This window comes from Nicotiana sylvestris, chromosome 7 (genome assembly GCF_000393655.2).
Source record: "Nicotiana sylvestris chromosome 7, ASM39365v2, whole genome shotgun sequence".
NCBI classification, from domain to species: domain Eukaryota; kingdom Viridiplantae; phylum Streptophyta; class Magnoliopsida; order Solanales; family Solanaceae; genus Nicotiana; species Nicotiana sylvestris.
The window spans coordinates 171272589-171300376 of NC_091063.1; the positions used below are offsets into that span (position 1 = coordinate 171272589).

General features: G+C 34.7%; 1 protein-coding gene across 2 annotated transcripts; it reads right to left on the bottom strand.

Moving 5' to 3' along the window:
* Positions 1-13040: 13040 nt before the first annotated feature.
* Positions 13041-25265, bottom strand: LOC104235572 (double-strand break repair protein MRE11). 2 transcript variants are annotated; one of them, XM_009789359.2, is made up of 23 exons: positions 25056-25265; positions 24774-24813; positions 24380-24515; positions 24013-24170; positions 23484-23574; positions 22308-22427; positions 22163-22231; positions 21988-22079; positions 21744-21846; positions 21539-21646; positions 21389-21451; positions 21206-21277; positions 20985-21062; positions 20818-20880; positions 20638-20698; positions 19619-19701; positions 18970-19083; positions 18768-18845; positions 17337-17408; positions 16946-17214; positions 15350-15470; positions 14422-14622; positions 13041-13468 (listed from the first exon to the last, which is right to left on the bottom strand). In XM_009789359.2, exons 2-23 carry the CDS (start codon positions 24788-24790, stop codon positions 13436-13438), a joined length of 2202 nt encoding a protein of 733 aa, XP_009787661.1. In that variant the 5' UTR covers positions 24791-24813; positions 25056-25265; the 3' UTR covers positions 13041-13435. The 2 variants fall into 2 exon arrangements, with proteins under 2 accessions (XP_009787661.1, XP_009787660.1); XM_009789358.2 differs by having other exon boundaries at positions 16946-17229.
* Between the last annotated feature and the right edge of the window lie 2523 nt (positions 25266-27788).

The window sequence follows — 27788 nt, forward strand, 5'->3', positions numbered from 1 at the left end:
AAAAGCGGTTAAAAGTTGAAATTTGCGCACAGGTTCATAATTGTTAAAATCAGATAATTTAAGCCAGATATGGTAGTTGAGCGACCGTGCTAGAACCACAGAACTCGGGAATGCCTAACACCTTCTCCCGGGTTAACAGAATTCCTTATCCGGGTTTCTGGTTCACAGACTGTAATACAGAGTCAATCTTTTCCTCGATTCGGGATTCAACCGGTGACTTGGGACACCATAAATCTCCCAAGTGGCGACTCTGAATTAAAATAATAAATCCCGTTTCGATTGTCCTTTAATTGGAAAAAACTCTCCCCTACGCCCCGGCGGGCGCGGGTGAAAAAGGAGGTGTGACAATGTGTTTTGACCATAGTCATATAATATGAATGACATATTTATATACAAGCTCTTCAAGAGCCTTCATTCATTATCTATAATCTAATATTTATCGGATACTACTGGTATCATATGTCTTCTAGACAAACAGATAGCTCTTCGGGAGCTTTTGATAAGTTTTGTACTACCAAATATTGCTCAAACACTTCTGGTGTCATGAGAGAAAACCATAATCAAATAGACAATACAAAGCCAATTCTAAATTTATAAATGACGATAATCAAGAATTTTAATATTCTACTACTAACTTCGTGACAAATATCTCCTTCAAGGAGAAATACCATTAACATCTGAATATTTTGTATCAATGTGGCAACCACATAGTCATTGCGTCCTTTAAGAAAAGATACACGAGTTATTATTTCCTTCGGGGAACTCAATAACTAACCATAATGTACTGATGTGGTTGTAGTAGAAAGCATTCTACAAGAATACTTTTGCCTTGGAATGATATTTAATAAAAAAATTCAAGATATTTTACGTACAACGGGTGCGTGCGACAATGATCTTTATGCCACAAAAACAACATTTATATCATTTGTTATTCTACCTCTTCAGGAGGTAAGTTGTGGTATTTCTTCATTCACTCCAGAGAATGAAAATGTGCTTCAAAAATAATTTTGAATAGCTTATTATTTTATTTAAGCACAAAAAGACACATTTTCATAATATTTTCCTGCTTCAAAAGAAAAATTCAATTGTTTTACTACTTAAGAGCAAATTTAAAATACAAAATATTGAGTATATATTCTCTCAATCATATTACCTCTTCTGGAGGTGAATCGTAATATATTTACATTAATAGCGCACTCATAACGAGCTTTATTAATATTGTCACATTCACTTCAGGAAATGGATTAATATTTATCAAAAGTTCTCATCCTTCAGGGAACGCAACATAATTATCTGAACGCGCATTAATCACACAAATTGTGTGATGTCTTAGAATCTCTTTTACGATAATGCTACTTCAGGAGCAAATCGAGTCATGCATGTACTATAGAGAATATTTCTCTAGCTTATCTTCAATTATAACCATAGAAAGCCTAAATTATCACTTCTGGTGGCCATAAGCATATACCACTTCAAGTAGTTAACAAAAATTTAGTTATAATGAGATATATGAAACATAACCACTTCTGGTGGTGGTATATTGCTTGCAAACTCTGTTGGAGTATAAGTGGATCTAACAATGTCATCCACTTTATAGTTTCCTATGCAATATTACTCTTTTGGAGTAAAATTAAAATCTTAATTCGAATTCGAAAACGAGTAAGTGAAAAATAGAACATAAAGATATACAAATTATAGTGTTTTAAAATTCATAAAATGCTTGAGAATCTCGTCCAATGATTATGGCTTACTAGGTTCCTGTGACGACCCGACCCGTCGTCTCATGAGTTACTATCTCGTTCGTCCCATTTTTTGCTTCCTCATGTTTCATTATCGGTATTGGATGTATTAGAATTTATTTGGAGCGATTCTGATAAGAAATGAGACATTTAGTCTCTTTTAAGAAGGTTTAAGTTGGAAAAGTCAACCGGGCGTTGACTTATGAGTTAGAGGGCTCGGATGTGAATTTTGACGGTTCAGTTAGTTTCAGGAGGTGATTTGTGACTTAGGAGTAGGACCGGAAGTAATTTTGGAGGTCCGGTATTGAATTAGGCTTGAATTGGCGAAGTTAGTATTTTGGCGAATTCCGGTTGATAGGTGAGATTTTGATCCGGGTATCGGAATGAAATTCCGAGAGTTGTTGTAGCTTCATTGTGTCATTTGGGATACGTGTGCAAAATTTCAAGTCATTCGGACATCGTTTGGTCGAGTTTTGGACGGGGATTGAAGGGAGTTTCAACTAAGATCGATTGGAGGTAAGTTTTATGAGTTAAATACATGATTTTATTGAAGAATCATCCTAGAAATCCATGAAAACATAGCCAAATTATAAGAAATTAGGGCTTGAGATTGAAATTCTAAATTTGGAATTTAAGGAGTCAAATGGACTCCGATTCTTGTGAATTTGGTATGTATAGACTCGTGGCGAGATAAGGAACATTTTGATGTAAAAATTTCTGAATTTCAAGACGTGGGCCCGGGGCTCGGGTTTTGCAAATTTCGTGATTTTTGATATTTTTCGAGTCTTTTTGATTGGGTTATATTCCCTTAGCCTATTGTGATGTATTCGTTGTGGTTTTGGCCAAATTCGACGCGCGAGGAGGTCGATACGAAAGGAAAGGGCATCGCGGAGTAGTATTTGGCCGGCTAGAGGTGAGTAATAGATGTAAATGCTGTTCTGAGGGTTTGAAACCCTGAAATTTCACATCGTAACGCTATATTAAGGTGACTTGAACGCCGGATAACGGGTGTGGGGTAGAGCACCGTTGGGAATTGTGACTTGGTCCGTCCCGAGAGATATTTTACTACATTTTTGGTTGAGACGTATACTTTATTATTGTGAATTGGGCTTGTTGCCATGCTTGGGGCCTTGTGCCGACCTGTAGAACCCTTAGGGGATTTTTGACTGGTTTTCCTCACTTATTTTGTTAAAGAATTTATATCCTCAGTCATGTTTCCAATTGTAGGCTTCTTGCCAATTATTTGAATCCTTCAGGGATTGATATCACTGCTTTCGCATATTTTGCATATCATTTGACCTCAGTCCAAGGTTTTAAATACTGTTTTGCAAACTCAGCCATCTTTCTAAGATTTGAAAACTTAAATGATATTTCTAAATGATATTTCGGGCTGAGAACTACTGTTTTACAAATGCCCAAGGGGCTTATGATGATTTCTGGACTGAGCATGGATTGGGCTGCGCACCGCAGCAGTGTTATATTGATATTGAGGTCGAGAGCCTAGTTGATTACATTGATATTGAGGCTGAGAGCCTGGGTGATTATACTGAGATTGATATGAGGCCGAGGGCCTAGATTTGATGCCACAAGATGGCTTGATATTGTACTTGGGCTGTAGGAGCCCCTCCGGAGTCTGTACACACCCCCAGTGAGCGCCGTCGACGATAAATAAATATGGATGGCTCGGGATGCACGCCGCAGTGGGTACCAGAGGGTACCGTCATATGCATTGCATTGCACTCATGCATTTATTCTTTATTTGCATTATCTGCCATAATAATTATGTGCTCTTATTTCATTGACTGGTTGCTTTATACTGTTCTGAGCCTGAGGGGCTGATACTGTTCTGAGATACTGAGCCCGAGGGGCAGATTTCTACTTATTATTTTGATACTGAGCCCGAGGGGCAGATTTCTAATTTTTATTTTGATACTGAGCCCGAGGGGCAGATTTCTACTTATTATTTTGATACTGAGCTCGAGGGGCAGATTTCTAGTTATTATTTTGATACTAATCCCGAGGGGTAGATTTCTACTTGTTGTTTTGATATTGAGCCCGAGGGGCAGATTTCTACTCGTCATTTTACTACCAAATTACCTGTTTTACTAGTTTAAAAGAAATTTCACATGATGTTTCACTGAATTGTTATTTTAAATGATTTCACTGCTTCTGTATAGAATGTTGTGTGCCTTAACGTGTTTTCTTACCTTCAGTCATTATTTATATTTATTACTCACTGGGTCGGAGTACTCACATTACTCCATGCACCATGTGTGCAGGTACATGTATTCCTGAGGCATAGAGCGAGTTTTCTGCTGTTCAGTTTTCATCGGAGTTATCGAGGTAGCTGCATGGCGTTCGCAGACCCGTTTCCTCCCTTATCTTCTGTTATTTATGATATCTTCAGACTTTGTTCCTAATTCCATACTTTGTAGAATTTTAGTAAACTTTGTAGTAGCTCATAACTTGTGACACCCCGGTTAGGGCTGAGTTGGGTTGGATTTCTGTATTTTATCTATACCTTCCGCTATTGGACATTATTAAACCATGTTTATATTATAATTGTGTTAATTAATTGTCTTAAAAGGATGAATTGGGTTGAATGGCTGGCCTTGTCTTCATGAGAGGCGTCATCACGACCAGGTTCAGAAATTGGGTCGTGACAGTTCCTAAGTACCCTTTTTATTTTATTTTAATGGCAGTAGCATACATAGCAAGTAAAATGCATAACTTATCTTTGATGGTGTCTACTAGACCCATCATATCAAGATGAATTTCAGCATCAAACACCCAAGACACGTAGCTTTTACCCAATATATCCAATACTACAACTTCACGTTTAGAAAGATTTGACATTATTTACAAGAAGAAAGTTCATACCTTTGATACTTTCAAAGTATTTGCTCGAGATGACAGAGTCTCGTGCTGATAACGTATTATAAAATAAAGACTTTAAAGTAAAGAAATCAAGACAAGTAGAGAGAGAGAGAGAGAGATTTATTATTCAACTTCAAATTCATGTACATAATGAACTGAAATCTCCTCTATTTATAGAAGAAAGGAAGCTGCTGTGTAAGCTGCGACTGCAAGCTGCTTGTAAGTTGCTACTGCAAGCTGCTGTGTAAGCTGCTACTACAAGCTGCTATGTAAGCTTCTTGTAAGTTGCTTGTAAGCTGCTACTGTACCAGATATAGATAATCTTCTGTCGGGGGTAATATTTATCCATAACGGAGTACCGAAATGATAAGCTTCTCCAGGAAGCTTATTTCCAATAGATTACTGAATAGATAATCATATTTACGGCGGAGTCCCATATGGATAAGCTTCTTCAGGAAGCTTATTTACAATGGAGTACTAAATGAACATCCATAATATAATATATATTTATAACAAGGACATAAAACTCTCGTGGTAATATGCAATATGTTACTATTTACTTATAAAAATATTTATTTATTACCCAAAAAAAATACTTTTTTTTTTCTTCGAAAGTGCGTGATACATTTATAACTTGTTTGGATGGTTGTTACCCATTGTATTGTATTGTTACTTTAAATATGATGTTTGTTTTGTTTGTTACTTAAATTTTATTGTATTGTGTCGTATCGTTAAATCCGTCTTTACATAACGACGAAATGTGCCACTTTATGTAATGGCCGATTTGGTATGGTCACGTCGTTACCTTGTCTTTTTCTCTCAATCTCACCCTTTATTATTATTAATTTATCATTTACCCTACCTTTTTATATAATAATTTAACCATGTATCACAACTTTTCTTTATAATATTACAAGTTTATTCTTCATATTACTGGTGCGAGATATCATGAAATGATGACAAACGACACAATCTATCCAAATATTGTATTTATCAAACGATACAATACAATACGATATGATACATTATGAAACGATGCGTAACAACCATCCAAACAAGTTGTTAACTTCATGAAGGAAATGAAACATATTTGTTTTTTTTTTCTTCAGCTGTTAATTTATCTCTAAATTTCAAAATTAATTTAAGTTCATCTCATTTAAACTTCAATATCAGTTGATGATTGAAGATATTTTTTTAAAAAAGTAAGAACTTTTTTAAAAAAATATTTGATAAATGTTATAATAATTAATTTTATTTGTATAGTATATTGGATTTGATATCTTTAATAATTTTCTAATCTGAACAATTCAAATATAATAAATGTATTCACTTATATCTTTTACGAATATGCATAGTGAAAACAAATTCACTAGTAAATTATATAAACAGAATCCCACCAGCACCATTTGGAAAGATCCAATTAATAGTGAAGTGTATATAAGTTATTACAAAAGAAAAGGAGCTATGCACCTACTGTATAGAAACAAAAATTACAAAACTACGTCTTGCTTTCGCAATTGAAGAAAAATGCTTATCGCGTGTATTTATTAATATGTCTGTTGTAAATTGCGTGCAAAAAATTTCTAAGTATCCCCTCACATGGCTTTTTTTTTACATTAAGAAACTACTATGGTGTTGGAACAACATTAAAAATAAAGAATTGACGGCAAATAGATTGTGTGAAAAGAAAAGAATAATATATATTATTAACTTACTAAGAAAGATATTTCTTAGGGCTCTATTTTAATTCACATGTTTATGCACGTATTATCATTTGCAAATAAGGAGTAAAAATGTCATGATTTCATTCTCCATATTCAATTCTCCAACATGAATCTTTGGAGAATTAAGTATCAGATTTTCATTTTTCCATTATTTCTTCATCTTCAGACTAAGCATCGTCTATTTCGACATTACTCTTGACGAAATTATATATTTGAACTTCTATTTTTCCCTGAAGAATTCTATGAGATCACCTCTTCTCGAACTCTTCTAAACCTTAATCTTCTATGTTAATTACTGTTTAATCTAACAAACATTGAAACAATGGTTAGGGGAGCGGGCGGACTATTGCTATTATAATATTGTTTGAATGCATAGTTGAATCTTCTTCTAGTTAATTTTTTCATTGTACCTTTCGACCTTTTTAGTTTGAGAGAAAAAATTCGTTATTATGGTAAAAGTTTGATTTAGATATGTTAAGCAGTATACATGACCGAACCGTCAAATAATTGAAGTGACAATCTTATAATTCAATATTCAAATTTCAGTTGAAGCAATATTAGGTTAAAAAATTTAGCTACCTGATATTGATTTACACAATACATTTACAAGTTGAAAGCAATAAATATTCAATAAATTAATCAAGATATGCATGAGTTGTCTCGACTACTATAATAAGAATGACTTTTCATCGTCTATAGATGTTTTCCACTCGTTCCGTCTTTTAACATGCATAAATAAACAAAACTTCCTTTGCAGATGGTCTTCAAGTGTTTTGTGAAAAAATTATATGAAATCGCGGGTTTAGAAAGTTGCAATTTGGTCGGGAAATTTTGGGTTTAAAATTTGAACTTTAAGTTGGAATCGTTTTGAAGGTGTATTTTAAGTGAAGTTATTTTTGAGCGTTTGTATAATATTTTAGTTAGAAGTTGGAAAAAAAGAGTGTTGTCTATACAATCATTCACTTCTACAAATCACCTCCAAATTCATTAAAGGGATTTTTACCAAGCTATATTATAATAAAAACCTATTTACTACCTTTATTTAGGTTCCTTATTAAGTACTTTATATACCTATATTTACTAGTTTTATACAAAACCATAACAAGGAGAAATGAAACATACCTTAAATACTAGGTATTTAAGGTACCGGTTACACATAATCCCCCTACATTTAAGATACCCTTCCTTTTTCAAAGAATTACAAAACATCATTTGTCTTTGCACTTACCCACCGTAAGAAACCTACTCATACCCAAAAGCATCACCTCTCTTTCATACAAATCAACTAATATCTCTCTCTCTCTCCCTCATACAAATCAAACTATTATCTCTCTAAAATTGTAGCATCATATATTTCTCTGAATCAATTCCACCACCAACCATTAAAAAGATTCAATTATTGACAAATCCATCAACATTATCTCTGAAATTATAGGTGGAGGAGTCTGCCATTGACATACCATTAAAAAATTTCGAAGCTTTGAATTAGATATTCAGATTTTACGAATTTGTGATTTTTTTGGATTGGGTGTTCTTGAAAACGGTTGAAAATATCATTTAGAGTTTATATCTTAATTTTAAGGGAGAATCGTTAAGTTTAAAGTTGGTTTTAGGTTGAATTTCTGATTGAAACTCGAGGAAGAAGAAGTTTCGGAATTGTATTACGATTGTATGATAAATGTATCATAATTGTATCTGGGGTGTATTTGATACGTCAATACCTAAGACAATTATGATATAATACTAATACTATTAAAATACAATATTGTATCATAATTTAAGTTTAGATTTGGTTCTAGGTGGATGTTTTAAATTGAAACTTGAAAAAGACGAAGATTAAAGTTGTATCATAATCTAGAATTGTATCAAAATTGTATCGCAATGTGTACCTAAAACAATATATGATACAATGCTAATACTGTTATACATAGAATTCTATTTATGGTGAATGCCTATATTTAGAGAGATTCTAGGGTTTATTACTTGGTGGCTAAGTCACTCTCTCCCTATAAATAGAGGGTTCTATTCCGATGTAAATCATCCCATATCAATAAGAATTTCCTGTCTCTACTTTTCTCTGCAATACTCTTCTTCTTCTTTTATTATTTTATAACACGTTATCAGCACGAGACTCTAATCAATTGAGTAGAAGCTTTGGGATTGAGCATAATGATTGTCAATTGTTCCATGAACTTCCTTCATGATTAAATTCTGGATTTAAGGTAAGTGTTTTACCGTATTTTTTTCTTTTATTCTATAATTTGATTTTAAATACAAGGAAAGACAACAAACTTTGATTATAACTCTAATAGAGTTTGAAATAAATTATAACCACCTAAAGTAGTAAAATTTCTATGCCTTGCCATGATCAAATTCATGTATGATCGTGGGCAAAGAATTAAAAATCCGTCCCATTGAATTTGCCCCATTCTCATTCCCTTAAGAGAATGTGATAGCAATATGTGATAAGTCTGAAAGAAGACAAAATTATTACCGTGAAGGTATCAATGGATGTGAACGTGGCAATAGACGAAATTATAATCGTCATCATTGTGATAATGAGAATAATAAGGATTCTCAAAATAATCTTTCACTTTGTGAAAGTAATATTTGTCATTGATTTGACATGAGATTTTATAAAGCACATATAGATGATTATGGTCCATTCATGATGTGAATATAACAACATCTGATTTATGAATACATATTCATTCTTCAAAGAATATGAACGTGCTAGTGGTAGCGAGTATATCACACTCATCTCTAGAAGGAGGGTTGAGATGATATAAGAAAACAATATCATTATTATGGCATGAATGGTCATTGGTCACGTACCTATTGTACGCCAAAATATTTTGGCAATGTGATTATTAAAGGGCAACAATAATGCAAGAAACATATCTTGCATATAATTTTGACCATGACTATAATGGTATAACTTTCTCCTTGAAAGAGATATATGACCATATGAATGTTGATGAATATGTGGTAGTACAAAATTAATTGAGAGCTCTGGAAGCGCCAATTATACTATTTTGGAGAAACACAATTGATTACCAATAAGGTTTGTGTTGTAGTAAGTCTCAAAGAAACTTATTCAGTTTCTAAAGTATTCGCGAAAGCGGTTGGTTATATTGAGACTATAAATAAAGGAAGATTTAATATCTTCTATTACTACAACTTGTAGCGGGATAATATTTATGTGAAAAGTTATCCGTTTTATTCTCTAGTTTGTACTACACAAATAAAAGTGCCACAATAAAGTAGAACTTTATTGATATAAACCCATATCATAATAAATTTGGAGTTTATTGATATCCAGTTGGCATAGCTGGTTTAGCCATATCAATTTAAGTATGATGTGCAAAAATAATAGAGAATTCACATGGGTAAATATTAAAGAACTAGAAAGTTCTTTACGAATTCTCTTATATTGCTTATTCTCATTAATTAATTGACCAACTAAAGTTGGGATTGAATCCCATGAATTCTGGAAATATCAAAGGTGAATATGGGCTCATTCACTGCCATGTATACCACATAAGATGTATTTATGAGATGGTTACATGTGCAATTATTATTAACCCGCAACATGGTATTTTGCGAGGTAACTTGCTCAATAATTTAATTTAGAGCATAATTTTCAGATTTTTTATTCAAGATAGTTTATCTTGATAAGTTGGTTTACATCACAACTGGTTTAGCAAAATAATTTATTGAGTGTGTCCACTTAATAGCTAAACTATTGCTTATGAGAGCAAAGTTATCTTTATCAGTTTGATATAGGTTATATACGAAAGTATGTTACATTCTCCCCTCACAAATGGTTCAGGGTCAGGAACCAAATAATTCCATCTTATTATTATTGATGTGCAGTGTATAACACCATAACGCACAAAGATGGGTTCTCAAAGTTGAGGAAACAAGTTAGTTTTTCTAACATGAGAGGGAGACATGATAAACAGTTGAGAAAAAGTTACGTGGAATGAATTATCATGTGTATATCTAGATCCTCGAATAAAATAATATGAACTTGAAGTTCATAAAAGGATAATTCATTTGCAATACATTGCAAAGCATGCCAGACGCATTTGCTGGTCCAAAGAAAGTAATTATATTCTCATTGCAAATGCTCCTATTAAGTCCTAGAAGGACAAAGTCTATGGTACGCTTAAAGCGTATATACTAATTGGTTTCAAATAAAACTTCTTGATAAAGAAGATGAGCAAATGATCAAAGTGATCATAATAAGGAGGCAAGTGATCTAGAAGATCACATGACATAACACTTCATAAAATCTCATGAGAGATTCAGGTACCTGAATATATGAATGAAGAGATCTCTATGTTATGTCTTTATGAAAAAATGTTGTAATCGATATAAAATATTCGTCGACGACATCTATGATAGCGCTAAATATAGATGAGGATCTTAAGTCTGTCGCCTACAGACACAAAAATATTGGCCAAATGGAAGAGACACAATTCGAATAGAATTGGTTTCATATGAAAGACATATAATTTTGTCTATGTTGTTCAAATACTTGAAAGTATAAAGTCAATGATATATGCAATCAGTTTTCGATATCTTATTTGTCTAGCATGACATGAAAACTTGATATGCATCTAATTAAAGTCTATTATATGACTTAACTTATATGACAATCCTTGAAGGATTTAAATCGCTTGAAGCATATACAATTCTTGGTCTTGAAGTACCATATCCTAAGTGCTATTTGCGCACATATGTATTTTGCTATAACTATAAGCATGATAATGTGATAGCGAGAATTTTCAAGGTGCAACATATTCATTAGAGTTAATATGGTTGATTTATTCACCAAATCTCTGTTGACATTAACCTTCAAGAAGCTAGTGCACAAGATTGGAATGCGAAAGCTCAAGGATGTGAATTGATGCTCTCATCAGGGGGAGTTAATACGCGTTGTACTTTTTTCCCTTACAAGGTTTTGTCCCACTGGGTTTTCCTTGCAAACCAAAAGGTGTATTATTAGATATGTGTACTTTTTTTCCTTCACTAGAATTTTTTTCCCACTGGGTTTTATTTTATTTAAAGTTTTAACGAGGCACATTATCTGTTGAATAGACATTCAAGGGAGAGTGTTATAAATAGAATTCTATTTATGGTGAATGTCTATATTTAGAGAGATTCTAGGATTTATTACTTGGTGGCTAAGTCACTCTCTCCCTATAAATAGAGGGTTCTATTCCGATATAAATCATCCCATATCAATAAGAATTTCCTCTCTCTACTTTGCTCTGCAATACTCTTCTTCTTCTTTTATTATTTTATAACAAATACAAATATATTATGATATTGTATTAGTTTAAGTTTAGAATCGATATTAAGTTGTATCATAATTGTATTAGAATTGTGTAAGAATACTTTCGGGATTGTATCAAATTTGTATCTGAATAATGAGTAGTTGTGAGTTCATGAAGAATTTCACAGTTTATATCACAAATATATGGTAATTATATATTAATTTATTAGTATTGTGTCAGGTATTATTTTGGATATTAATATCCCATCTACAAGTTAGATACAATTGTGATACAAGTATGATACAATTATATTTTACGCATTGATATATCTGATACAATTCAAATGCAATTATGATACAGTTATCATAGAATCCCTGAATATTTTTTTCATTTTCAGTGTTGTCCGGTCTCCCAACAAAAGAACGATGCAATTGATGATTTAATAATATAAAGTTGTTGCCAATGGTGGGAAGAGAGAAGATGGAGTTTCTGAGTATAGATTAAGGGATTTGATGTTAAAAAAAAGGAGAGAGAAGAGGAAAGAGAAAAAAAGGAAAGAATAATTGAATCCCTTAATTAAGACACTAATAATGAGATGAGAGCCTTTTAAGGAGAAACCTACACAATTTGTAAGAAAAGCCTAGTATTTATTAAAAACTACAAAACATAGAGAATATTGATAAATAAGTTTCTAATATAGTATAACTAGGTAAAAATCCCTTCATCATATTAAAACTCCACCCCTCATTCATCACCAGAGAAGCCCACCAAATATCTCCTCCCCACGCGTGGAAATGACATCAGGTAACCACTTTTAAGTATGTTGTTTAAAATATATTCACAGTTTACAATATATTTAGAGATCACCCAATTTCGCTCGAACTTCAAGATAAAACATCCTAGAGTTCAAAGCTCAAAATTCAAACTTCAGGACATCGTGTCCTAAAGTCCGAAAATTGTATCCATGTACTAAATTTTAAAAAAACATTTAGTCCTTAATTTCAAGTTAGCAGCTCAAAAATTCAGGACACTAAGTCCTAAATTTCCAAATTCAGGATATTTAGTCATGAAATTTGGGTGAATTGGTTAATCTTTAAATACATTGTAAATTGTGAATACAAAATAGCGGGCTTAAAAGTGGCTATTGCTGCACTTCGCCCTCCTCACACCCCTATCTGTCAAAACTAAAAATCCAGAAATTACCTATTTATTTCACAAAAAACTCACTATAAGACTACAAGTTCTTAGCTCTCAGAGTTTCAAGACCATTAACTTGGTAAAGTTCAACACCAAATTACTTTTTCTTTTTTGTGGTTAATCAAAGCCAAGTGAGTTAATTCTCAACTGTAAAGAATAGTGGAAGTGCAGTTTGGGTACCAAAAGGATTGCTGACTCGAAAAATTCCATAAAAAGGGTAATCCAGAAGAAGCCGATCAAAATTGACATAGCTCATATAAGATCTGTCTTCAGTCAGTGTGTGGATAAAGAAAAAAAGGAAAGCAACTTCTGCTGTTTTGTTTTTTATCTTGACATGCAAGACACTTGATAAACCTCACCGGAAGAAACATAACCATGTCGCCTAGTTCATTAGAGCAAATGCAGATCCAAAATTGGATTAGATTTTGAAGCCAACTGTACCTGTAAACAAACAACTACTCCTAACCTATCAACCATGGCAATACAAAGCCGCTGAAAAACCGAAAATACATCTGCAACTCACTAGTGTATATTTACACCTCGCTATGCAAATTCAGTCCACATAATCAACATCCCAGAATGGAACAAATGGTATCAGATGTTCCAGCTACAGTCACTTCCTTAAAGCACCATAATTCCTTGTTACCTGCAAAGAACATTAGTTATGCACGCCATGTTCGACCTAGAAAAGCAAACTTTGCTTTATAAGGTGAGGCAAAATGCATCACGTTTTCAATGCTCAGTAATACAGAGGTAACAGTCTACAAGAATAACCAGAGCATGCATCTTATTCTTTGTCATGAGCAATTTCTTTAATTACTTTGCACCTTTCCTCAATATCAGAATTCTTGAATATTTATCAATACCTACATGGGGCTGACTACAATATTTAAGTTCAGTCCCCATTTCTCCTGTATCTCAAAAGGAAGAAAGCTGCAAGAGTTCATAAATCTTAATTTACTTTGTTCTCCCAACAGTTCTCCGATAACACAATTTAGATTTCATTTCTTCAGAAAAGAGCCCCTGAAATCTAATTAGACATTTCATTTGAAGTGACTGAAAGTATTCAGGTGATCATGCCTAATGATGAGATATAAACTAAAGCCCTATACCAGATTGCAGAAGGGTATTCTTGATCGAGTTTCTCACTTGGATAAATATAAAGACAACTATAAAGGAAGCAGCAAAATTATAAGCACACTCAAGAAGGAGCAACAACAACTTAAACAGGATAATATCTTATGATGAAGAAACAGGGGCGGATCTGTAGCTTTAATTAAGGGGCACGTGAACCCATGGTCCGTCCGTCAAACTAGATTTTTCATGTATGTATTTTCTAGAATTAGTCTAATATTATGTATTGGCACCCATGCTCTATAAAGATTGAATGGCGCACTTGGTTAATAATTTACCCCAAAACAAAAGGATCAATTCTCACTTAATACTTTTTTTTAGTAGTGCACCCATGTTATAAAATTTCTAGATCCGCCTCTGTGAAGAAATATAATAATTTTCAAATTTTGTGTCTAAATAGTAAAAACATTGCCTTAAAACAGCTATATGATCCAATCCAAATACTAACTTTCTGATATCACTTACCCGAGGTCGAGGTCTATTTTCTTTCTTTGCCATGTCATCATCATCATCATCTTCTTCATCTACATCCATGAGCATCCTTTGAAGTGAAGACGGGGTGCTATCTGATTTTCTTCCCCTTTTAGCCGCTGTTGTTGAACCTCTCCCCCTTCCCCTTGGAGCAGCCCTTTTGCGCCCTTTGCCCTGGACTGTCTTGTCATCGCCCTAGCAATGGGAGACCGCATATAAAGGCGCTATTGCGTAACATACAGCAGGAGTAAGTGAGACAGAAAACTGATATTTAGGAAATACTTTTCACCATCCAGTCTTTGGAATTCTCATGCACACTATCCAAAATACAACTCCACAAGGGAAAACAGATTCAAACTGAAGCGGTTACGTTTAATGTTACTACACTGGCCAGTAATACATTGTTCAGTAGTTCAAAGCAACTGGATCTCCCGATTCCTTACTCTCAATGCAAAAGTGAGTGTACCACGTTAATGGGGCTGATTAGCAGTGCAGTTAAGTGGGCAAACGTGGACTGAAGGGCGAGTCAAAGTTTCCACAAATTATCAGTAAATAGAATAGGCATCCACTGTCTTCCTTGTTACTTGAGTTTAAGTTCTTTATTCACATTTGTATTTTCTAACTGCAATTCTCAGGCAATGAAGAAGAGCTAGAATTTACTTAGTATCACTCGTGCAAAGGTTTAATTGCCTTTTTTAACACTTCCAATCTTTTGCTTTCTATCCTTAGGCAGTGTGAGGAAGGTTGGCATTAATTGTATATAATACAATGTAATGCTCATAGAAGACTGCAATTAATTTGAGTGCAAGGTATATGCCTTCTTTCCAATACTCTTTTTTACCTTTCCTAAGACAGCTTTCTAAACCAGCGAGGAGAAGTGCTTGGGGCAAGAAATGTATTCAATAAGGAAGACAGAACCTACTGAGCTTTCGTCAATAGAATTTGTGTCCTGTTTAGCATCCTCATCACTTGAAGGAGATTCCACATTCTCATCATCTTCAGCAATACTTCGCACTGATGCAGATGCAGCAATCGATGCAGATCTGCAGCAACAAAGTTTATGTAAAGGACTTTAATGGCATGGAGTAATTACAAATAATGCTTATATTAACTAAATTTATAGCAAAATTCTAAAGGAGAAGCAAACAGCTATCAACTATTTTGACTGGTAAAGTTTTATTCGCAAAAGCTGACACTACAAAATGTTGAAGATAATGCTTCTTTTTTCATATGAAGATCCTTTGTGTTATGCAAACATTTAAAAGAGGTGACGACTTAATCCGTCTTTAAAATAGTTGGGCGCCTTGTTGATTTGTGTTATATTTTAGCCCGCTCTCTTTCCTTTTTATAATGCGAACAATCAATGAAAAGTGATTTCAACTAACTTCTCACTTGTTTATCATTCTTAACAACTTAATTCTTCTGTTTTTAGAAAAGTTGGGCATCTTAGTCCTATTTATACCCCTTTTCACCTCTTTTTATATTGGTTGCATAAAACAAAAATGATTTCAATAAACGTATCATCGACTCACCATTTTAATTTAGTGCATTCTTACCTAATATATAATTTAATGTTACCTCTGTCCCAAAATTTTCTTTTCCTATCTGACTTCAAATATTAATTGCTTTGGAGTCATGGCCATTTCAAGACAAAATTTAAGTTGTGCTATGATATTTTTCCACAAAATTAATGCTATCACGGAAATACGCATAGATTCACTTGTTGCAACGCAGAATATATACTCACACAAATGAGTTCACTGGTGTAGAATATTTAGTTCCTCCTCTCTCTTGTTGTCCTTCCATGATCAACAAATAATTCCTCTTTCTTTTAGGGGTGTTAATACTCCATAACAATTAAATTATAAGAAATAAAACTAGCAAATCAAACTTCAAAGGAATAAGAAGTTTAAAGAATATGAAATTGAAAAATCAAAACTGCTATCTATATATCGTAATAATTTGATGAAAGTTTAAGTTTATATAGGAAATAAAAAGCCAAAACAAACAGCAAAACATCAATGTTTGTAAGTAGTAGCGATAATTGCTTATTTTGCACTGATCAAAGCAAAAATATTGTTATCTATTTGCTTATTATTTAAGAAAAGCAGCAGAGAATTTTATCTGCTACTGCAACAAAAAGAGCGTGAAGCATCTTATGTTGGGTATTCTTTGTTGTCTCGCCAAGAAGCTTTTGTGTGACCAATGACACATGCCTCCCATATTTGCTCAAGGCGATTGTATTCTGGTTCAATCCTGCTTTATATTCTTAGCAAGCTAAATGTAGCTTGGAGTTCAGAAATATAATGAAACTTCCCTTGATGCTCAATTCTTACAACAGCAACAAGCCACATATAAAACCCTTCGATGCCAAAGAAAGCAAGAAACAAGCACAACTCGAAGCAAAAGTTTCTGCATAAAAATAAACTATGGCAAAACTGGGACTTTGTAAAGAAGACTAGAAACAGGGCAAAAATACGCAACGTTGGAGCATCACTATTAGGAATCCAGGACAAACCTCTGTGAATGACGGAATCCCAAAGATGCATCAAGAGTTGTCTGCTTCAAGCTATTGGAAGCCCTTCCTCTGCCTCTGCCTCTGCCTCTGCCCCTTCCCCTTGAAGAGGTCTTGCTAACTTCAGAAGCATCACGAGAGGATCTAAAAGATTGAGATGACTCCTTTCTTCCTTTACCGGCAGTAGACTTTGAGGCGGAGAGCATAGTGGTGTCCTCATCATCACTGAATGAAACTGCTGATCCTACTGCAGTACTTTTGCCTCTGATATCCTGAGAACGTGTGTCCTAATCATTATGGATCAGATGCCCTTAGATTATACATGCTTTAGACAAATATAATAATGGACATTAACGCTATAAGATCAACCTCACGAAAAAATCACAAGGAATACCTCCAAGGACTGTCCATTAAAGGAGAAAGGTTGATCATCTTTATTCTGTGTAGCTCTTTGTTTGACACGTTCCTACAAAAGCCACATTTGATATAAGACTTCAGAACATCACATAACAGTAATGGCATTGTGAAATTTACAAGCACACATAATTATAAGAACAATCAAGAAAAATACATCTGAATAAGCAATTTTATGCAGTTAGTGAATTCACAATCATAGAATGTGCGGAAGAACTTCAAGCCCATCTAATTCCAAGCAAAAAAGAACAGCTCTAGTCAACATTCCAAGACTGCTGCTTTCCATCTTTGGCTAAATTTGAACTAGCAATATGTGTAATTGCCTCCGTTTGAGCCGACTGAACAAGTGACACAAGCACATGAAAATTGTTTATGTCATCTGAATTGTATGGCAAACAATTGGGAATGGACCTTACGGGCCAGACTTGAAGGTCATCTTTAAGACTTTAACTCTGTGTTAACCTGGACAGCAGCACAGAATTGAATAATTAAGAATCAAACTTTCCAACTGTTCTCTTTTCGTTCTTTGGCTTAAGCTTCTCTTTGCAGACAACAAAGTCGATTAACACTATCACATGCCCAAGCATATAAAAGGCATTTGTGGTTCTTTGCTGCTATTTGAGTTCTCCGCTTCCTTCTCTCAGTGATTGTCCAACCTACTTGCTTCGATGGAACAAAATCACCACCTCACCCACCCTAAAAGAACTGGAAAGCAACATGAAAGGACAAAACAGAGCAAGAAAAGAACTGCAAGAGAGCCCCAACATGTTGAGCTGCTCCAACATTTGCACTGTGAACTGACACGTTTGCACGTGATCCATGGATAATATAAAAGCACCACATAAAACGTGGCACCCTGTCTGTTTTTCATAGATCAGGAATTAAGCAATCATCAGAAAATTGTTAGTTCCTCATGCATCTCTTCTTATTTGGTGGAAGCCTCCTCCTTTTTTAACCTGTCTTTCAGAAGCTATTAGCTGGGAATTATTTCTGTGCGCTTAAAACTTCTGCAAACAAATAAACCCATGAAATTCTTGCATCAAGTTCACTGACTCCCCACTTGAACAGATTCAAGAATCACATATCTCAATGACTGTTTGGGACCATAATTCATATCAGTTACCATGAGAATGAAAGCCAATTGCTGCAGGTGAAATATATTTTTTCTATTGTTTAGCTGCATATCTCCCCTTTGTGAGATATGGAATGAGTGCCCAACCTATCTTTCCCCATTTGAAACTGTGAACCAAAGTAAAAAGGGAAGAGAATAGAGAAGGTACAAGCTCCTCTTTAAGGGGAATCTTGATGCATGGACTACTTAACAGAGTCCAAATTATCATTCCCCACCACTACAAAAATAGCATATACCTCATCAGAGGTGGTCTCAAGGTGAAAGATATAAAATTCTTACCTCTAAGCATTCTCCAACTTTTAAAATTATATCATCTTCTTCGAATTTCACTGCATCTGAATCACGAGCTATTTTATTCTGTTAAGAAATATTTCAAACTTAGTACCGCACAATTAAAGTAACATATATGTAGGAGTTGAAAAAAAATGGAATATAGCAACATCCCTAATTACAGTGACTACCGCATAACAAAATGACATACTCGAGTTTCCTCAAGGTTGTATTGTACACAAGAATAAAAAGCCATTTTGTCGTCCTTGTTAACAAAATTGTGCAGCGCAACATCCAGATCGCTGACGGGAAGTACCTCCATTTTCTGTAGCATAAAATCATTATTAGATAGCTCCAAAATATTGAAAAACAAATGAGGACTTTGATGTACTGTTTTCAGCATCAAGATGCATTCCACTTGTGCTTGCTCTTGTCAAATCTTCTGATTACACACTAATTGCAAGAGTCAAAATGTTTTACTGTTAGATACATGCCTGTTCTTTAACCGCTAGTTGGATATATTATGTGGTAAACAAGGAAAACCCCATTTAGTAGACTAGAAGAGGGTGAAGAGAGAGGGTAAAAGAGGGTGGTCAAAGAAAGAAAAGGTCCAGGATAATCTATAAAGATGTCCTACTGAAACTTAAGTGTGCTGCCAAGAGTACGTTCTCTTTCACGTTTACGAAACTTAGTTTTCCCACAGCATAGAGGAACCAAAGAAAACTCTTGAACTCGAAAAATTAAAACATTATATGCTACTGTTTTGGAGATATAGTAATGAAAACTCAAACATTGAACTATTTAACAGGTATCGGGGACATCAGAATGAGAAAAGCTTTCAAACTTTACTTGATACCCACCAAATTGCTCTCAGCAACTAAAGCTTCAATGTTTTGCTGATTCAATTCTTCAGGGCGAAGCCGCTCAGAATCATCAAATTTAGCTACAAGAAATAAACAAATATTAATAAATGTGAGATGATAAAAAATTGTGTATATTACAATATCATTAAAAATAGAAAATAAAAATCAAGAGAAGCTAGGATATAAGGAGAATCAAGGTATCCAAAATGATGGATCATGGATGAATTATCTTTTAGCATTATAAGTACGTATCTGCATTGGAGATGGTAAAAAAAATTAAAAAGCCAGAATGGTGAAAATATCTGGAGCAACGATAAGATATTCTTCTATACCAATCTTCTAGAGGAACTGTAACACTCGGTCTGGATAAAATGAATGTTTCAGTTCAACTTGGAATAAACACTGATATGAAAGTTGAAAGTGTCTATTGTTATATTAAGCGACGGGAAACATTCAGGTCACAAGATACCGTTTGTTCTCTGAAAACTTAGGGGGGAAATTTGAATGTAGAAGCTTATAACGGCCCATATAATCTGTTTGGTTGTATGCATGAAGAATATCAACATCCCACCCAAAAAACTAATGCAATGGATGGAGTAGTCTAAGACCTTTTAAACCCCATAAGATGCCCTTATATACCCAAGTGCAAAATTATATGATTCAACAGTACATAGATGGTATAAGTTTCCTTCATGATAAATTGGAGACTATCTTATGACAGTCTAAGATGGATAGCTTGAGATTCAATCTCTATAGAGTATCAAACCCAAGAAGTGCAGAGTCTTCATGAGATAAATGAATTAGATTAGGTCAAGTTAGGACTTATGAGCAAGAATCAGACTGTCATTGCCTACAGAGTGATCGCACGGTCACTTTGGCAGCACTAAACCAGTAAATTGTGAAACACAAAATCCAGTAATCGATGAAAAGCCATGGAAAGGGCCAGCCTGGTGGCCTAGACTCGCATGGCGAAGAAATGTAAGAAGATTCTTCATTCCAAGAAAACCGTAAATTACCTTCCTTGCCGGCCTTCTTTGATGATTTTGAGAAAATGAGAATATCCTGCGGATTGGCAACCTATAAATTTGAAAAAGTCATGACCAGTGTTGTATGCATCTCGCTAGAGAGAGAGGCCAGGACTGCTAAAAAGAAGGGATTAAATAGAACCCTGATCTAGCAGTTAGTATAAGAAGTACCTTCCCCACATATTTTTGTCCAAACCTTTGAGGATTTATAGTCATAAACCCAGAGTAGTCTACCTGTCAGATCGGTCATCCAAAAAGGAACATCAATTTTGGCACTACAATTAAAAAGGGAGAAGGGCAATGAATACAAAGTGAAACACGATGCATAATAAAACCACCTTTACTCGAACTAAGGGGAGCTTTACAACAGATTCAGTATTAGCCTTTTGATTAGATCTTTCTATCAACTTCCTGACCTATCACAATTAGAAGTCGTTCAAAAGCAATCACAGTCATAAACTTCTCAACTAAAGCAACAGAAATTAACAAATGTACAAAAGGTTTATCATATGATATCCTGAACAAACACAAAGGATTGAAAGATGGAGAATAGACATACTACGCTATCCAAATGTTCAAGAATCGAGCTATGATCATTAGGATCAATATCAGGTTCATCCTTCAGCACTACCTGTACCATGCACCATTTGAAAATAAATTTAAAATAAATCCTTTGTGTAGGGACGTAGTTACGAAAACAAGCTACCTCAGTATAGAGGTTGTGGTGGATAAAAGAAGCTACCTCAGTATATTCAAAAGGCCGCACTGAGTTCAGAGGTATCTTTGTTGGGCGATATTGATTTCCCTATGTAAAGTAGAAACTATTACTCAAATATAAAAGCATGACCAACAAAATAAAGAAGATTTAAAGATGGAATTCATAAAGCACGACCTTAATCTCTAAGAGGAGTACATGTTTTTGTTTTGATTCACCCTCAATCAGTGATGTTGCAACAGAAGAACCTGGCTGAGTAATGTGAAAACCCATACCTGGGACCTCCTGTAAAAAGATAAGCTTCAACTGAACCTACTTCACATGAAGGGAAGTAATTTAAAAGGCGAGGACAGAAACCAAGAAGCTTCAGAATTAGTAGTACCTGAGGGTCCACTAAACATTCATGTTCATGACCCCACACAATAAAATCAAGAAAGCGAGGCAGGAAATGCTCATTTATTGCATTTTTCGGATTTGTCTTTACTCTGGAAAATGTGGCAAGAAACGAGAGGAACATTATTACTCAAACTAAATTTTCAATTGTTCTACTAAAACTTAGCGCAGATCTTAAACATGTTAAGAGAGGAGATTTTCAGTTATTATCATCTGGCAGCATCTTAACCAACCTGTTTTGGTGAAGTACCAAAATGTTGAACCAGTCCGAGACTTGACACCTTTCCTGAGCCTCAGGTCGCATCCATTGCACAGCATGTGGTGTCTTCAAGTACCAAAAGGAACACAATTAGAATCTGTTTTTGTCAAGCAGCCAGACAGATCTGAAAAAGGAACTAGAAACAATACCTGAAACATTCTATTCAAGCGTTCGTCCCTGATATTCCCTAGACCATAAAGAGCTACTGATGTTGAACCCTGCAATGCATGCAGTTAGAAATAAAATCACTCTTCAAATTCGTCAGCCACTTATTAAAGATATCCACAAGCAGACCTTCCTGATAAGGATAGGGTAGAGAGCAATCTGCCCAACACCAGAACCACCAAGATCCATTTTACCAAAATAGTTAACAAGATTGCATGCGGAAAGGATATCAACGGCAGATAGGTTATCCTGTAACATAAGTGGACAACATTAACTCCAGATCAGCATGTAAGAAAGAAGATGGTAACTCAACATTTTCAATAAAGTATTCTGGCTCATTGATTCATAAGAATAATTTTGAGATGCTAGTCCAATAAATAATGTTGGCATCAGCCTAACATTAGCTTTATCTTGAAAGCAGCAAATTAAGAGTTGTTTAAGTTCATCAACACAAAGATGCAGACAGGTCCAATCTCCAAATAATCTATTCTGAACCTTCCATGCAAAATTGAATACCCACCTTCATTTTTTACTCCATCCCAAAACATAGTTCAATTTCGTTTTAAAAAACTTCAGTAAATATTATATAACACAAAGTCACCACTTTGACACTTCTCCATGCACCTACTATCATTTCTCCAAATCCAATTAGAGCTTTTCTTTCAACACTTCACAATTTTCTTAATGACACATTCAATTAAGAATTAGAAAAAAATACATGTAGAATCAGTGTGAGAGGTGGTGTCATAGCCAGGACAAAACCACCTCCAGGGGTCAAAACCCAAATTGCTCTATGGAAGAAAACATGTAAAATCTGAAGCACCCAAATGAAAATTAGACTGAAAAGAAAAAGGTTAGCCATTCAAAATGAAGTATCTCTTTATTCTACATAAGCTACTAACAAGTAGCTTTCAAGAACCTAAGTTCTTCCCATAGTAACAATTCAACAAATCCATTTCCCGCATTAGAAGCAGCTGATGCTCATAGATATTGTCCACCTTAGACAAACGAAAAGATAGAAACTATTAGACAAGGATAAACAAATTCCTTTTCTGTAGTTATTGCCTCTTGTTGTTTTATATATTCTTATTCATTTTTGCACAAATTTAACATCTTGCTTGTCAGCTATACATTGTTTCCCCTGCGAAGGAGGATGAATAGCTCAAGCCATCTTCCTGGCAAAGTTAATTGGTTCTTACTTAATTTTAACACAATCACATTGAAGACCAACAGCGGTATGATCAAAAATAGTCTTGCTGGTCAATGAATAGAATAATAACAAAGCAACTTTCATAGAATCCATACCACACCAGCTGGATCATCATGATTGCCATGAATGCTAAAAACAGGCAACCCCACATTAAAGTGAGGATCTTCATAATTTACATGACCAAACCTGAATAAGATCCACAGAAGATTAAGAATAACAGAAATATTTATATTAACAAAGAAGTAAATATAAATGAATTTATAGGGAAGAGTTAATTGTAAAGCAAATTTTCAGATAAACTAACTTTGCAGGAAAAGATATCCTCTCATAGAACATGCAAAAGGGGGAGCGAGCCGAGCATAAGATTATTGTTTCAAAATTTTCAATTTCCACAAATGAGGTGTCAATTTTCAGAAGGGAGAACAGAAATTTCCCTTCCCATTAAAAGATAAATGAAGAAGAAGAAAGCATATATGGATTTTTCATACTTATCAAAAGGAAAGGAAACACACAAAGAAAAGACGAAAGAGGCATTGGAGGAATTTATGGAACGCTACTAAAGCATCAAAATAAGAGGAAGAATAATAATTACAAGTTAGCTAAGTTCAGATAAATGGTTATTACATGTTAGCAAAGTTCACTGTCTGGTCACTAACAACTTGGAATTGCACAGGTCGATCATTGAGACAATAACGACGGAGAATCTCAATGGCTTTCACCAGTGTTGACCTGGAAGGCTTATTCTCGTGAAATAGATCACCACCGAGAAGCACAAAGTCCACCTGGAGCCAAACTGAAAGTCAATTAAACTCAAATATTTACTAGATTCCAACAAAATCTCATACTTAGTTTTCACCCCCTTTTTTCTAGATGGATCATAGATAATTGGCACAAAATATAAGAATAAATAACTGAGGAATGGCATATTATTTCCACCAAGAGATACAAGCAAATTTGTAAAAGCCAAATGAAGAAGAGAAATTATTTTTGCCTGTTTTTTCTCCGCAATCGAACATATCTCTTCAAATGCCTGAAATGAATCATGCCTACGTACTTCATCCTTCTCCATATAGCCTAAGTGACAGTCTGTAGCAACCAGGATCTTAACCGTGTCGATCTCCTCTTCCCTGAGAAAATTTTCCAATTATATTCTTATTGCGTCTATTGTAGACTTCAATAAATTTCTACAATTTCAAAGCAACACTAAAATCTAAAATATCATAAACATAGAAACCATGCATTTATAAACAAGCTGATCAATTCAACTTGAAATTAGTTTTAGAAAAACTTTTATTTTCATATGTTCTAATTAACAGAACATACTAAAAATTGTTATAAACTACTTAACAGGCATTATATTATTTTTCCTTCATTCTTTCTGTTACCTTGAAGAATCGTCCATCTGACCGAAGATTATCTCTTAACCTGCAGCAACAGCAATGAAAAAGGAACAACTGAAAATTGAGTTAATATTCACACAACCAAGTCTAATTATAGTTGAATGTTTTGATAAGCATTAATTATTAGTAACACAGTAAAAAGGTAATTAAACTGCTATCACAGGTTAAAATCCACCGATAATGTAAAATCTTTTTACAACGCCAGTTACATGAAATCAATAGTTAAAATGCTTTAAAACAAAAACCCTAGCTATCAGAAAGTTTTACTTCGATGTTGCCAAGCAAGAATCGGGGAGCAACAGAAAAGGAAGAGTTGCTGATTTGTCGAAGAACAGGAGGAAGCCAAGTTCAGAGATAGTGAGCTGCCGCTGCAACTCTGTGAGTAGTAGCGTGGCGGGGAATTTAAAAGAGGAAAACTGTGCTGAGACTGAGTTCGGGGCTCTGCCTATTGGAATTTGGAAATTTGCAGTGTGTAATTTTATTTTATTTTTTTATTTTTATTTTTTAAAGTAGATGAAACAAAACACCTGTAGAAAGAAAGAAAGAAAGATTAATGAGTTCTTGAAGTAAAAGTGATTTTAAGTTATTAATCGAAAGAAAAGTGGCTCGAGTTTTTATTCTTGGGTATAACTGATTTTTTTGGGGTTAGTGTTAATAATCTTTGACCTAAGTAACGAGACATTTTTAAGTCGTCCCAAACTTCTCTTTTTAATATTTTGACACTTACTTATAAAACTAAAAATTTAACCAAAAAGGAAAAAATACAACCCACCCAATGTTCTTTTTTTTTCATTATGAGTTGTGTAATGAACCGGCCGGTTGTTTCGTGTATTGTAGCCTCGTTCCCTCTATTCATCGCTTCTTCTATGTTCATTTGTGGTTATGTAACTTGCCCGGGTGGTTGGATTGGCTTCGGGAAAGTTTTGGAGTAAATTGAGACACTTAGTCCCAAGGTTGGAAGCTTAAATTGAAAGAGTTGACCGGAGTTTGACTTTTGTGTAGACGATTCCGGAATGGAGTTTTGATGGCTCCAATAGCTTCGTATGGTGATTTTGGAGACAGGCGTATGTCCGAATATTGATTTGGAGGTCCGTAGGTTTGTTTTGGCTTGAATTGACGAAAGTTGAAAAGTTGAAGGTTTGGATGGTTGAGAAGTTTGACCGAGAGTTGACTAGCTCTCAAGCAGTGGGAGGAGCCAGGGTTCTGACTGCGTACCTTTTGAATAATGAATCGGCAATTCATTGGTAGTGGCTTGGGTATTTCCTAGGTCAAGTATTCCGCTCGTTTGATGTCAGGACCTCAATTGTCGTACCAGGGCGCCAGTCTCTAGAAGCTTCTGGAATGTTCAACTTGTATGGCCCCGCGGTGAAGAAATAAAGAGATCCTTCTATATCGAAATCTCAGTTGAAAAAATAATAGGAAAATTTCTGTGTTGATACCGGGCTCGGATTTTGGTTCCGAGAGATAAAATAGGTCTGTTGTGTCATTTGGGACAAGTTTACAAAATTTGAGGTCATTCGGAGTTGATTGATATGGTTCGGCATTGGTTTTTAGAACTTGGAAGTTTGTTAGTTTCATTAGGCTTGAATTGGGATGCGATTCGTGATTTTGATGTTGTTTGATGTGATTTGAGGCTTTGTCGCGTCCCGTTTTCTCGCAAAAACGGGTTTCGACATGTGACAACTCTTTTATATGGTTATTAAAAGAGAAGAGTCGTCACCTAACGATTTTTAATGTGCGTTAGGGCACCTATTTTGCAAATAACTCTGTTTGTCACCAAAGATCGAGTAAGGGCTCAAGTTACCTCAAAGAGAAGGTGTTAGGCACTCTTCGAGGTCCACAACTGTGGATCTCGGCCTAAGTTTACACTATGCGGATTATAGGATTACAATTGTCCTAAGCGATCATATAAGTGAAGTAAGTCATGGAATTTAAAGGTTCTATTATGAACACGTGCAAAGAAAATCGGGCAATAATTAGACTGTATATATAATCAATAGAAGTCTTTAGAGGTTATACTGTAAACTTGATTAATCTATATTTGATAACTGAACAACAAACATATAAAGAAAAAGATGGGGTCCTAAGTTTTTTTAGCCTAAAGGATCACCCCATACAATATAAATAATACTTCGCAACTCCCTTGAGATAGGGGTTGTTCATATTATTCAGCGGGCACAGACTATCATCTTCTACTACCGATTACTATGTTAAAGTTGTTTACGTAAAGGCGCTCTAATTCAATTCTAGGTCGTATCCTATGCGTGCATTACCTCCAGGAGGCATTGGACCTACTATTAGGTGGTTCTAGACTCCACTTAGGATACTAAAAAGATGATAAAACTAGCGTGCATTCAAAACATATCAAATTGAATTGTACGCAGGCAGATTCTGCAATAGACCGTTTTTAGAATTAAGATGCATTAGAGTCGTTAAGTCCTATAGGCATGGTTTCTATGTGGTTCCTATTTCCAGCAGTACTGAAAATTTAGACTAATGAAATTGCATATTAAAAGCATTACAAACCCGTAGACATGACATCTACATTATTCGTGCAATGAAACAGTAAAACTATTCGAAAGCTTAGGGTTAACGGTGCCGATAAACATACTTCTTACGCGAGTAACAATATCCTATAGGCAAGAATTCTAACAGTTAACAAAATGATATTATAATTTTATACCTATAGGCATGTCATCTAAATGAGGAAGTATAGCGAAAGTGACGGGAGCAGCTGATTAATTAATTAAAATCCTATGGCCATGATATCTAGATGAGCATTAGCAAATGCATGTATTATTGTATCATATATGTATGCTATCTAAAACGTTTAGTAGTAAACGTGGGGACAAGTGTAGTAATTACTCGAGCCAACATGCTTTGACGAGTTAAGTGAAGTGTGTGTGTGATTCCTATAGGCATGATTTCTATTAGTGTGCAACACACTAGACGAAATAACAAATAAGGCATGCTGAATGAAATAGCAAATAAAACACATAG

Coding starts and splice junctions, on each gene's coding strand:
- LOC104235572 (XM_009789358.2), bottom strand. Junction 22,428..23,483: donor ATGATGATCCAGCTGGTGTG/GTATGGATTCTA, acceptor CTTATGTTACAG/GATAACCTATCTGCCGTTGA. Junction 21,847..21,987: donor TTGGTACTTCACCAAAACAG/GTTGGTTAAGAT, acceptor CACATTTTCCAG/AGTAAAGACAAATCCGAAAA.